The sequence below is a fragment of the Rhincodon typus genome, chromosome 11 (genome assembly GCF_021869965.1).
Source record: "Rhincodon typus isolate 14 chromosome 11, sRhiTyp1.1, whole genome shotgun sequence".
NCBI classification, from domain to species: Eukaryota; Metazoa; Chordata; class Chondrichthyes; order Orectolobiformes; family Rhincodontidae; genus Rhincodon; species Rhincodon typus.
In genome coordinates, this window is record NC_063342.1 from 30,122,405 (window position 1) to 30,136,221 (window position 13,817).

The window sequence follows — 13,817 nt, forward strand, 5'->3', positions numbered from 1 at the left end:
AAAGCAGGACCACTAAGGCAGTAATCTCAGGATTGCTCCCAGTATCACATGCTAAAAGTATACAAAAAGTGTGACAATAGTTCATAATAAGTTATCGTTTGGGAATTTGAATTTCACAGTAGAAGTTAATGTGCTTTTTTTTCAGTCCTGGGAAATTAAGGTCAGAAAGTCATTTTGAACAGTGAGTTCAAACGTTATCTCCAAGAAAGCCTGAGACTTAAGCAAAATGACTAGATACTTGTGCAGTTAATTGATGAAATGTTTATAAAATTGTACTTTTATGACATATGGAATGACAGAACAGGGTCACAATCAGGTTTCAGTTGAGAGCTGTGGAGGAAGTTGCCTGTACGTGACCATTTTCTGAAGAAATATTTGAGGGCACTAGCTATTTTACATTTAGTATTATGCAGTGAGAAATAGCTAATTGATAATTCTGTGTAATACAAACTTTAATATTTATCATAGTTTTACAGAATTTTCCATTAAGTTTGAAAAAGTTGTATTTCAATCTGAAACTAAGATCTTAAATGATAACAAGGGCAATTATAAAGGCCAAGTAGAAAATTTGCTGTTGTGGATCAAAAATACATTATAAGGTTTGACAGTACATAAAACATTGGCTATTATTTAAAGAACCAAAATACTCACTGTGAAAATATATTCATTATAACATAAAAATACACAACAGGAAAAGCAAAAGAGTCATGGCTAACAAAGGAAGTTAAAGAAAATATTAGATCAAAGAAGAAGGCTTATAGAGTTGCCAAAATATATGTAAGCCTGAGAATTGGTAGAATTTCAGAAAGAATAGGATATGAATGTAAGATGCAAGAAACATAAAGACAGACGTTAAAAGCTTTTATAGAGAAGAGAAAAGCAAATGATTAGCAAAGGACAAATGTGGTTCAAATACAGGCAAACACAAGTGAATTAATAATAGGAAATATAGAAATGGCAGAAAAACTGAACGGGTATTTTATGTCTTTCTTCACAATAGAAGACACAAGAAGACTTTTGTCAGTTAATCCAAGAGTCTAGTGAGAGTGTGGAACTGAAAGAAATTAGTACTAGTAAAAATATCAGATTGGAAAAATTAATGGGATGGCAAGTTGACAAATCCCTGGGGCCTGCTGACCTTCACTCTAGAGTGTCAAGAAAGATGACTACACAGATATTGGATGCCTTAGTGATGATCTTTCAAAATTCTAATAATTAGGCAATGATACCTGCAGATCAGAAGGTTACACATGTTTCGAGTCATAGAGTCAGAGACTTGTACAGCACAGAAACAGACCCTTCAGTCCTTTAGGAAAGGAGGGATACATAAAACAAGAAATGAAAGATCTACTAGCCTGGTTTTAATAATCAGGAAAATATTAGAATTTATTTTAAAGGATATGATTATTTAGTATTTAGAAAATAATTGTTCTGATTTGATTAAGTCAACTTGAATTTATGAAAGGAAACCACGTTTGATGAACCTGATAGATTTTTTGGAGGATGTTACTTACTTAAAGGTTGATAAGGGGAAACCAGTGGATGTGTAACATTTAGATTTTCAGAATTTTTTTTATAACAGGGGGTTAGTAAACAATATTAAAGTGCATGGGATTGGGAAAAAATATTCGCATGGATTGTGGAATGGTGACCAGCTAGAAAGAAGGGAATAGGAATTAGTGAGTCATTCTGCGGTTGGCCAGTGGGGTACCACAAGGATCACTGCTTGGACACAAACGGTTCACAATCTATATCAATGATTCAAAAATGGGGCCAGTTGTAATATTTTCATTTTAGCAGATGATACAAACTTGGTGACAATGTGAGTTGTGAGGAGAATGCAAAGGAACATCAATGGGATTTAGTCACATTACTGGAATGGACAATAATATGACAGATAGGACATAATGTGGTTATTTGAGAGGTTGTCCACTTTAGTACCAGGAACAAAGGTGCAGAGTATTTCTTAAATGGTAAGAGATTGCAAAGTTTTGATGGGATCTTAGTGCCCTTGTTCATGAGTCACTGAAAGTTAACATGCAGGTGCAGCAAGCAAATGTAGCTATGAGGAGAGGTTGGAAAAACTTGGGTTGTTCTCACTGGAACGATGGAGGTTGAGGGGCAACCTGATAGAGGTCTACAAGATTATGAAGGGCATGGACAGAGTGGACAGTCAGAAGCTTTTTCCCAGTTTGGAAGAATCAGTTACTAGGGGGCATAGATTTAAGGTGCAAGGAGCAAGGTTTAAAGGTGATGTATGAAGCAAGTTTTTTACAGAGGGTGGTGGGTGCCTGGAACTCACTGCTGGAGGAGGGAGTGGAAGCAGATATGATAGTGACTTTTAAAGGGCGTCTTGACAAATAGATGAATAGGATGGTAATAGAGGGATACGGTCCCCGGAAGGGTAGGGGGTTTTAGTTGTGACGGGCAACATGTCGATGCAGGCTTAGAGGACTAAAGGGCCTGTTCCTGTGCTACAATTTTCTTTGTTCTTTGTTCTTTGTTATGTTAGAAACATAGAGAATGCTGGAGAAACTCAACAGGTCTGGCAGCATCTGTGGACAGAGAAATAGAGTTGATGTTTTGTGTCTAGTATGACTCTTCTTCAGATTCTTCTTATGTTCTTAAGAAGAGATACAAGACTCAAAATGTTAACTCTGTTTCTCTCTGTACAGGTGCTACCAGACCTGCTGAGTTTCATTTTCTGCATCTGTTTCAAAATTTCCAGCATCTGTAGTACTTTGCCTTTAAACATTGTGTTAGTCTTTATTGCTTGAGGATGTGAGTGTAGTTATAGGAAGCCTTGCTTCAAATGAGATAGGGTTAGGCAGAGATAGCCACAAGGAGCAATTCATAGACTGTATTTGTTCAAAAAGAATATGTTGCAGATCCAACCTGGGATAAGGCTATTTTGGATCTTGTGATATGTCATGTGGCGGCTTTAATAAGTGATATCAGAGTAAAAGAACCCTGATGAAATCATGATCATAACATGGTAGCAAATAGCATTCAGTCTGAGAGGGAGGAACCTGGGTCAGAAGCAACTGTGCTAAACTTAAATAAACTGAATTACGAAGGTATGAAGGCAGAATTAGCTAGAGTAGATGGCAAAGAAATTTACCAACAAAGATAGTTGAGGAACAATGGTAGAGAGTTAAGAAAATAGCAGATAGCTCACAACAAAAATATATCCCATTGAGAGAGAAAGATTATAGGAATATGATAAGCCAATTATGGTTAACCGGGGAAGTTAAGGGTAGCATCAATTTGAAAGAAAAAAACATACAAAAGTGGCAAAGATTAGTATTAAGCCAAAGGATTGAGAAAGTTGCAAAAACCAAAAACAAAGGGAAAAGATGAGGGTAAACTTGCAAGTGATGTGGAGATTGGCAGCAAGACAGTCTTTAAATTCATAAAAAAGAAGAGAAAGTCAAAATAAATATATGCTCCTTAGGAACAAGGCGGGGAAATAATAACAGGGAACCAGAAATGGCAGAGGAATTAAATAAATACTTTGTACCAGTCTTTATAGTGGAAGACGCTAAAAGCTTTACAAAACTACTGAAACAAAATCAAGGGGCAAACGGAAGAAAGGAAATAAATACAATAACTATCACTAGAGATAAAGTACTAGGGAAACAAATTGGCTAAAGACAGATAAATGCCCTGGACCTAATGTGAAGCATCCTAAGATATTAAAGGAACTAAAAGAGGTAGTTGTTGCACTGGTAATAATCTTCCAAGAATCCTTAGATTCTGAAAAAGTCCCAAAGGATTGGAAAGCAACAATACAAAAATACTTAGAGAGGGAAAGAGACTAAAAAAAAAAGTTAACTATAAGCCAGTTAGCTTAACATCTGTTATCAAGAAAATATAGGAGTCTATTATAAAATATATAACAACCGAATATTTGTAAATATAGGAGAGGTGATGGCCTAGTATTATTGCTGGGCTGTTAATCCAGAGACTGCAGGTAACCTTCTGGGGACCCAGGTTCAAATCCTGTCATGGCAGATGGTGGAATTTGAATTCAATAAAATATCTGGAATTAAGAATCTACCAATGACCATGAATTGATTGTTAGGAAAAACCCATCTGGCTCACTAATGTCGTTTAGGGAAGGAAATTGCTGGCCTACATGTGACTCCAGACCCACAGCAATGTGGTGACTCTGAACTGCCCTCTGGGCAATTAGGGATGGACAATAAATGCTGCCTAGCCAGCATGGCCCTCATCCCATTAATGAATTTTTAAAAATGTAATCAAACAGAATCAGCATGGCTTCATGAAGGGAAAATCATGCCTGACAAATTTAATAGAATACTTTGATGAGATAGCAAACAGGACATGTAAAGAGAAAGCAGTAGGTCTAATATATTTGGATTTCTAGGAGGCATTTGGTAAAGTGCTACATATTAGTCTACTTAAAGAAACTAAATAAGAGTCTTGGGAGGTGATGGCCTAGTAATATTTTCACCAGACCATTAATCCAGAAATTCAACTAATGTTCTAGGGACATAGGTTCGAATTCCACCACAGCAGATGTTGGAATTTGAATTCAATACAAAATATCCTGGAATTAAGAGTCTAATAATGACCACAAAATCACTGTCGAAAAACCCATCTGGTTCACTAATGCCCTTTCAAGAAGGAAACTGCCATCGTGTGACTACATGTGACTCCAGACCCACAACAATTGCCCAGAGTCAATTAGGGATGCACAATAAATGCTGGCCTAGCCAGAGGCTTCCACATCCTGTGAATAAATAAAAAAAAACCTATGGTACTGGAGGGAGTAGCATGGATAGGGGATAGAAGGCAGTGAGTTAGGATAAGGGGGGAGTTTTCAGGACGGCAAACTGTAACTAATGGAATGCCACAGGGATCATTGCTGGAGCCATAATTACTTGCCACATAGATTCATTATTTGAATGTGAATGTATTATAGCCGAATTTGTGGATGACACAAAAATCGGTGGAAAGCCATGTAGTGAGATAAGTTTACAGAGGGAATAAGCAGGTTAAGCAACTGGGCAAACATTTGGCAGATAGAATATAATGTGGAAAAATGCAAAGTTATGTACTTTGACTGGTAGAATAGAGGAACTGAAAACTATTTAAATGGAGAAAGATTGCAGAAAGCTATAGCACAGAGGGATTTGAGAGTACTTGTCCATGAATCACATAAATGTTCAGCAGGTAACATAGAAGGAAATGGAATATTAATCTTAATTTTCAAGGCAATAAAGTATACAAATAGAGAGCATTTGCAATAAGCATCCAAGGTACTAGTTAGGCCCACGTGGAATACTATTAATAATTTGGGGCCCTCTTATCTAAGGAAAGATATACTGGCATTGGAGGTAGCCCAGAGAAAGTTCATTATGTTGTTATCTGGTATGGAAGGATTGTATTGTGAGGAGATATTGAGCAAATTGATCTTGTACTCATTGGAGCTTAGAAGAATGAGATGTGACCTTATTGAAACATACAAGTTTCTTAGGGACTAACAGAGTAGATGCAGAGAAATTGTTCCAACTTGTGGGAGAATTTAGGACCAGTGGACATAATAAGGGGATACCCAATTGAGACAGAAATTAATAGAAATGTCTTCTCTCAGAGTGTAGTGAAACTGTGGAACTTTTTGCCACAGAGGGCTGTCGAGGCTGGGTCATTAAATATATTTGAAGTGAGACAGATAGATTTTTAATCAATAAGGTAATCAAGTGTTGTGGTTAGAAGAGGGGAAGCGGAGTTGAGGATTATCATATTAGTCTCGGTCTCATTGCATGGCTGATCAGACCAAATAGCCTACTACTGCTCCTATGTCTAACGCTCTTATGGTGAATTGTCTAGGTCACTGGTGAGACTATACTTGAAGTGTTGTGTACAGTTCTGGTCCCTTTGCTTAAGGGAGTTATATAGAGGGAGTGCAATAGAGATTCACCAGCCTGATAGCAAGGAAGGTGGGTCGATCCTATGAGGAAAGAAAGAGGAAACTGGGCCTGTATTTTCTGGAGTTTAGAAGAAAGATTTTATAAACTTACTAACTTCTTATAGGGACAGACAGAGTGGATGTTTCCCTCGGCTGTGTGGTCTCACTGTGGGGGCAAGCCATTTAGGACTGAGATGAGGAGGAATTTCTTCACTTGGAGGGTTTTGATACTTTGATATTCTCTACCTGGGAGGGCATTAAAGTAAGTTCAAGAGAGACTTTGATAGATTTCTAGTTACTAATGATGTCAAAGATGTGGGTAGATTGCGAGGTATGAAGGAAGATGATTAACCATGATCTAGAATAGCAGAGCAGGCATGAGGGGCTGAATGGCTTACTCCTGCTACTATGTTTCAATGCAATCTACAATACATTCAATTCCATTTACTTCTTTTCAGGAAAAGAGATTCATAATGCCTTTATATTGACTCAATTCACTGAACTACAAACTACACCCGGCTACATGATATATTCACTACTGATCAGAAATAATATATTGTTAATCATTTTTGTTTTTTAATTTCTTCAGTGAGGAGCAAAAAACTAACAGTATTCCAAACACCATCAGAGATCAGAGCGTTGAAGGGGGACAACGTACAAATAAATTGTTCATACAGTGATACAGTTGAACAGTTCCGGATTATGTGGAAGCGTAATACCAGTACACAATTATTCTGCCATCACATGGAAAATAAAATTAATTGTTCTTCTATCATGCATTGCACAGAACGTGCTAACATTACGGTGGACTCCTCAACAAAATCTTCATCTTTGATAATCCACGATCTTCATTTAAGTGATGCTGACATTTACTTCTGTCAGGTTGATTTTGAAATTCCACCTCCTTCACAATCAGCAAGAGGTAAAGGTACACGCATTACAGTAGAAGGTGAGTTTAATATATCCGCAACTCAAAAAACATTACAGTTTTATCATTCAGGATAGTAAGAACTGCAGATGCTGGAGTCAGAGATAACACAGTTTGGAGCTGGAGGAACATAGCAGGCCAGGCAGCATCAGAGGAACAGGAAAGTTGACGTTTCGGGTCGGGATCATAAAGTTTTCTGAAGAAGGGTCCTGACCTGAAACGGCAGCTTTCCTGCTCCTCTGATGCTGCTTGGCCTGCGGTGTTCCTCCAGCTCCACACTGTGTTATCACAGTTTTATCATTCCTCAGATTCTAGATGTTTTCTAACCAACCTGTTCAGAAATGTTAGTATGCAACTCTTGAGTAGGTGGGGTTTTAATCCTTGCTGCCTCGTTCTGAGAGAGAGAGGCTGATTCTAAGCTTTATACGTCACCAACAGCAATTCTCGATATATTGTATTACAGAGTTAGGAGATTACACCAATAACAATGTGTGTTTATGTAGCACCTTAAACATTTTAAGCCACTTCATAAGAGAACTTCCAGAGTAAATTTTACAGACAGTAAGTATTAGGCCAGATGTGCAAAAACTTGATTAAAGATGACGTATAAAGGGAAGACTTAAAGGAAGAGAGGGGTGGGGGTGCTTGAACAGACAATGAGTGAGGTACTGAATTACAGAACTTCAGGCTTTTGCATCTGAAGGGTCAGAAATAACTTTAGAGTGTTGAAATCTGGGAATACAGAAAAGGCCAGAATTAGAGCAACACTGATACCTTGAGTGTGGTGGAGATTACATGGATAGAAAGTTAAAGTTATACGGGGATTTGAAAATGGCTAAGAATTTCAAAATTGAGGGAATTCTGCACTGGGATCCAATAGAATTCAGAGGGCAGGTGGGATGGGTGAAAGGAACTGGATCTATATTAGAACAACAGACTTATGGATAAAGCCAAATTTACACAGGGCGTAAGGGAAGTGGCTAGACAAGACAAAATTCAAAAAAATCTTAAGAAATAGGAGTAAGAGCAGGCCATTTGGCCCCTCAATTCTTCTCCATATTCAAAAGACGACATCTGATCTGATAATAGCCTTAATTATTCAGTCTTGAATAAAGTCAATGATCCAGTCTCCACTGTTTCCCTGAGAAGGGAATTCTAAAGACAGTAATTTTAGCCTCCAAACATTAACTCTATTTCTCTCCATAGATGCTGCTAGACCTGCTGACTTTCTTCAGCATTTTCTGTGTTTGTTCCGAACACTAACAAGCCTCTGAGGGAAAAAATTCCTTCCCTTGATGTGGGGAGGCGATGGCCTAGTGGTATTATCGCTGGACTGTTAATCCAGAGACCCAGGTAACATTCTGGGGACCTGAGTTCAAATCTCACCATGGCAGATGGTGGAATTTGAATTCAATAAATATCTGGAATTAACAGTTTAATGATGACCATGAATCCATTGCTGATTGTGGGGAAGAAAACCCACCTGGTTCACTAATGCCCTTCAGGGAAGGAAACTGCCATCCTTACCTGGTCTGGCCTACATGAGACTCCAGACCCACAGCAATGTGGTTGACTTTGAACTGCCTGCTGGGCAATAAATGCTGCCCTAGCCAGTGATGCCCTCATCCCATGAATGCATAAAGGACTTCATAAGCATAGAACCCCTACACTGTGGGAGCAAGCCATTCATCCCACCAAGTCCACATGGACCCTCCAAAGAGCATCCCACCCAGTCCAACCCCTCTACCCTATCCTTTCCTTGCATTTCCCAGGGCTAACCCACCTAGCCTGAACACTATGGGCAATTTAGAATCCACCTAACCTGCACATCTTTTGGAGGAAGCAGGAGCACCCGGAGGAAATCCACGGGGAGAATATGCAAACTCCACACAGACAATCACCCAATGCTGGAATCAAACCCTGGTCCCTGGTGCCGTGAGGCAGCAATGCTGACCACTGAGCCACCTCCACCTTAATTTGAAACTCCCTTATTTTTAACCTGTGCCTTTTAGACCCTTATGCCCCCATGACAGGAAACGTCCTCCTAGCACACTGGATTAGTTAAGGCAATTGGTAACAAAAGAACAGAGGAGTGTTTCACAAACATATTTCACGGAATCACAAGTAATAGATTCCAAAAACAAGAGGAATACTATTAAGTTTTGTGCATTTTATGAATAAGTGGTAGCAAGAAGACCCTACAGTTCCCCATTACTTTCTCCATGACCATGACTCAACCCAAAAACAGTTGATGTGCCAACCAATCAACACCCGTTTCTCTTGTCTAACAGGTTGAAGTATGCCATTCTTGTTTTTTCCCTGAAAAGAGCAAGATAAAAAGCTTTGGTAATATTTCTCACTTTACAAAAATATTTGACATCTGTACAACTATGCAACTAAATGTCCGATACCATCCTCAACTTCTCAGACACTGAAGCAGTCCATGTCTCATTTAACAAAATGTGGACTACGTTCAGATTGGGCTGATAAGAAAGATTTGTGTCATACAAATGTCAGGAAATATACAACAGGAGAGAATCTAACATCTTCACTTGACATTCAATGATATTACCATCACTGAACCTCCTACCATCAATATCCTAGGGGTTATCATTGACCAGAAACTGAACTGGATTGGCCATATAAATAATGTAGCTACAAGAGCAGACCTACAATTGGGCTCTCTGAGCCAAATAACTCCTTCAAGACTCCTCAAAGACCATCCAACATATACACAGCCCAAGACAAGGATGAATTACTCTACACCTTCTTGGACACGTGCTGCTTCAGCAGTCACTTGATCTGCACTCTATCCACCACCTTTCATCAATCACTGTGTCCACCACCGATACACACTGTCAGCAGTGTGTACCATCTACAAGATGTACTGTAGTAAGTAACCAAAATGTCTACGGCAGTGCCTTCCATGACATCTGCTACTTAGAGGAACAAGGACAGCAGGTCTCTTTTTTTAAAATTCATTCATGGGACGTGGATGTCACTGGCCAGACCAATATTTATTGCCCATCCCTAAATGCCTAGAGGGCAGTTAAAAGTCAAACATTCTGGGTATGGAGCCACATGTGGGCTATGCCAAGTGAAGATGGCAGTTTCTTTGCCTAAAGAACCAGATGAGTTTTGCTGACAATCAGCAATCGTTGCACGATCATCATTAGAGCCTTAATCTGAATCAAATCCACCATTTGCAATGTTGGATTTGAACCTGCATCTCCTGGACATTACCTAGGTCTGTGGATTCACAGTCTAGTGATAGTACCACTAGGCCATCACCATCCCTAGAGTGCAGGGGAACATATCTGCCATAGGTGAGGTTCCTTCCAACCAAGGACAACCCTGACTGGAGGTGTACCATTATTCCTTCATTGTCAAATTCCTGGAACTCCTTCTTAACAGCACTATGGCTGTGCCACCAACACCACATGGACAGCTCAGAGCCAGCTCCTTCAGTACAATTAGGGACGGGCAATAAATGTTCACCTTATCAAAATTCCCACAGATAAGCTTGCATTTTATGGATCCCCAAACAGCCATTAAGAAGATTCAGGATGGAGGTGGCCACAATCATGAGGAATCCAGATTTGGTAGATAGACAGAAAATGTTTCCATTGCCAAACGGGTCAGGAACAAGACAATATGGATTTAAAATATTGGGCAAATCAAAGGTTTCGACAGTGAGTGGTCAGTATTTCATGCCCATTGTATGAATTGTGATGTGGTGGAGGCAGATTTGCCTCTGGCTTTCAAAATGGTAATGTATGAGTGCCAGGAGGAAAACAAAACTGCAGGGCTCTAGGAAAAGAATGATGATGTGGGACGAGCTGAATTGTTTTTACAGGGAACTGGGTGGGCTGAAAGGCCTCCTTCATTCCCACCTCTTGCCAGTTTCAGACAGGTAGACTGCTTACCAATTTTCACGCTCAACTGAAAATTGTACCAAGTGGGTCTTTAGGCATCAACTGATCCATGATGCCAGCCCTCCCTGATTTGCCGTTGGTAGCCTTTTGTTTATCAGATATACACATAGTCGACAGTTCAAAGTTTCTCATTATGGATCTAAACCCTTGAGATTATTTGATACAAACTTACAAACAGACTGAAGTGTAGAACTCTAATAACACATTACAATTAATTTTCAGCTCAGCCAACTGTCCAGTTAATTGAAAGGACTCAACCTTACCCTAATGAAGGAAGAGAGTTAATCTGCACATCACTAGAGTTCTATCCTGATGACATTCAAGTGTCCTGGTTTAAAGATGGACAGCGAATCACCAATAGCATTAAGAATGGGACTCTCTATACTAACAGTGATGGCTCATTCTCCATCACAAGTGCACTGAATCTTTCTGTACTTGAGCAGAATGAAACTGGAATATATTCCTGTCAAGTGAACCACTCAACTCTTTCTGCACCCACCACTAAAAGGATTCCTGTTTGTAACCAAGGTGAAAAAAAGTCCATTCATTGCATTTGTTAGCAAAATCTCTGGATTCTGCAAACTGGCAGAAGTTTAAGTTGCAATTCTGATTTTCTTTTGACTTTTATGATTTGAGTAAGGTTACTGCATGAATGTGGTACTGGTATCACTCCTTGAATCATTCTCCACCTATATCACCTTTCCATGACTAAAGATCACCATTCCCAATGTCCACAATTGGAAAACGTAACTACTTGACGATTCACTTCCAGCTATACTTTCAAAATGCCACCTATCTAGCCTTTGCCCCTTGATTTGCAACAATATGTCCACAGCTACTGATTCACTTAATTATACTCTCACCTCCACTTTTAATATCCCAGTCCCCAATAAGTCTATTACGTTCCCTCATCTGGAATCTGATCACTAAAATCAAGGTAAATCTATCAACAGCCTCTGTCCCTTCTCTCCCTTCCACGAACCCACTGGGCCAAATTTCCTCCAAACTAACTCCAGGTGTGAGCCTTGAACTTGCATCTTTTTTTGAGTTTCCCACCCAGCTTTCCTCAGACTCTCTCCAAGCTCATCTTACAGACAAGATTCACATTGTCCTCTGTTCCTACTAAAGTACTGAATACATGACTTCCTCTCCTGGACTCCACTTTAGCTAATATTGCCAATGATTCTTCCTCTTCAGGTTCTGTCCCATTTTCCTGTAAGCCCCTCTCCTCAAAATAGAAGCTCTGAGACCACTGATCTTGCAAACTAGAGCCGCGCCATTTCCTATGAGCTGCATTTTCCTCTGAAAACCTGTTAACTGGTCCACCTCCCAAATCCATGCCCAATTCCCAGTGTAGTGCATTTGAAATCTCACACTCAGTTATTTGACCCTTAATACCCTACATTTCCACACTGTCATAGAATAGAAACGGCTCTTATCAGATTCAGAAATGACATCCTAATATTAGAAAGATAAACTATTTCTCCTTTTCCTTCTCAACCTGTCTACAGCCTTAGACATTGATGGCATCATTCTCCAACAATGCCTTTCCACTGTTGCCCGACTGGATGAAATTGCACTTGCCAGGGTCCAGTTCTATCTACTAACAGCCAGGGGAATAACTGTAATTGCTTCTCTTCACATTTCCACATCATTACCCTGTCGATCAAATCTGGGCCTCCTACTATTTCTCAACTTCACCATCTTTTGGCCACACTAAATTGCCCATAGTGTCCAGGGATGAGCAGGCTTGGCGGATCACTCATGGGGAATGTCGGGGTTACAGGGAGAGGGTAAGGAGGGGTCTGGGTGGGATGCTCTTCGGAGGGCTGGTGTGGACTTGATGGGCCGAATGGCCAGTCCACCTAACCTGCACATTTTTCGGCTGTGGAAGGAGACCAGAGCACTTTGAGGAAACCCACGCAGATACAGGAAGAATGTATAAACTCCACACGGACATTTGCCTGAGGCTGGAATCGAAGCTATTCCCTGGTGGCAGTGCTAACCACTATGCCACCATGCTGCAATGCAAATTACCTGCCCAATTAATCTACCATCTGCTTATTTTCTATTATAAATTCCTCAGACTCACTTTCTACAGAACCATTTTTATTATTACAATTGGTTAATATTATTATCATCTATTTTCATATTTCTAGCCAGCTTTCCCTCATACACTAGATTTTCCAACATATTTTTAGTCAGTCTTTGTTGCTCTGTTATATGTTCTGTTGAAATTTCTGATCTGCCACCCATCTTTGTGCAATTATACATATATTCTTTTAAAGTTTGATACTATCTTTAACTTCTTTTAGTAACCACAGATTGTGGGTCTTAAATGGGTGCATGTGGCTAGGATATTTACTCTCGCAGGAGAATGTAGAACTAGAGATCGCTGCTTCAAAATAAAGGTCACCCATTTAAGCCAGGATAAGCAGAATTTTTTTTCTCTCTCACAGAGTGTCACGGAACTCTCATCCTGAAAAAGTGGTGGATGTAGAGTCCTTGAATATTTTTAAGGGAAAGGTAAATAGATTCTTGATAAGCAGGATCATTGGGTCTAGGTGCAGCAATCAGATCAGTCTTATCTTATTGATTTTCAAAGCAGCTTCTAGTGTCTGAATGTTCTACATTTTTTCCTAATCTTATGCTTGCATATTTGCAATTCCCTCCCTAAACTTCTGTTTCTCTACCTCTTTTTCTTAATATTTTCCTTAAAAGCTGCTCCTTTGACTCAGCTTTTGCACATCCACCCTAACATCTCCATTTAGTTACAGTAAAACAAAACGATTTAATTCTTAAGTTCTGCTTTATGGTATGTTATTCAACATAGTTTTCAATGCATGTCCACAATAATTCTCAACAGGTTCTGCCAGCAACAGAGGATTGTGGATATTACCAACAGTTAATGGTTTAATTGCATTGATGGTGTGTGTGGTTGTTGCAGTAATTTGTACACGTACAATTTCAAGTAAGTAGTCATGGTTTTCAGATTTAAATCTAACTTTATTTTAATCCC

General features: G+C 39.5%; 1 protein-coding gene across 1 annotated transcript in view; it reads left to right on the forward strand.

The window, feature by feature from the left end:
- LOC109923128 (immunoglobulin lambda-1 light chain-like) overlaps positions 1-11,358 on the forward strand; it is a 55,679-nt gene extending 44,321 nt beyond the window's left edge. Inside the window, exons 3-4 of the mRNA XM_048603073.1 lie at positions 6,525-6,884; positions 11,021-11,358. Coding sequence (XP_048459030.1) covers positions 6,525-6,884; positions 11,021-11,358 — 698 coding nt within the window. The remainder of the gene's footprint in view (positions 1-6,524; positions 6,885-11,020) is intronic.
- The last annotated feature ends 2,459 nt before the right edge of the window (positions 11,359-13,817 follow it).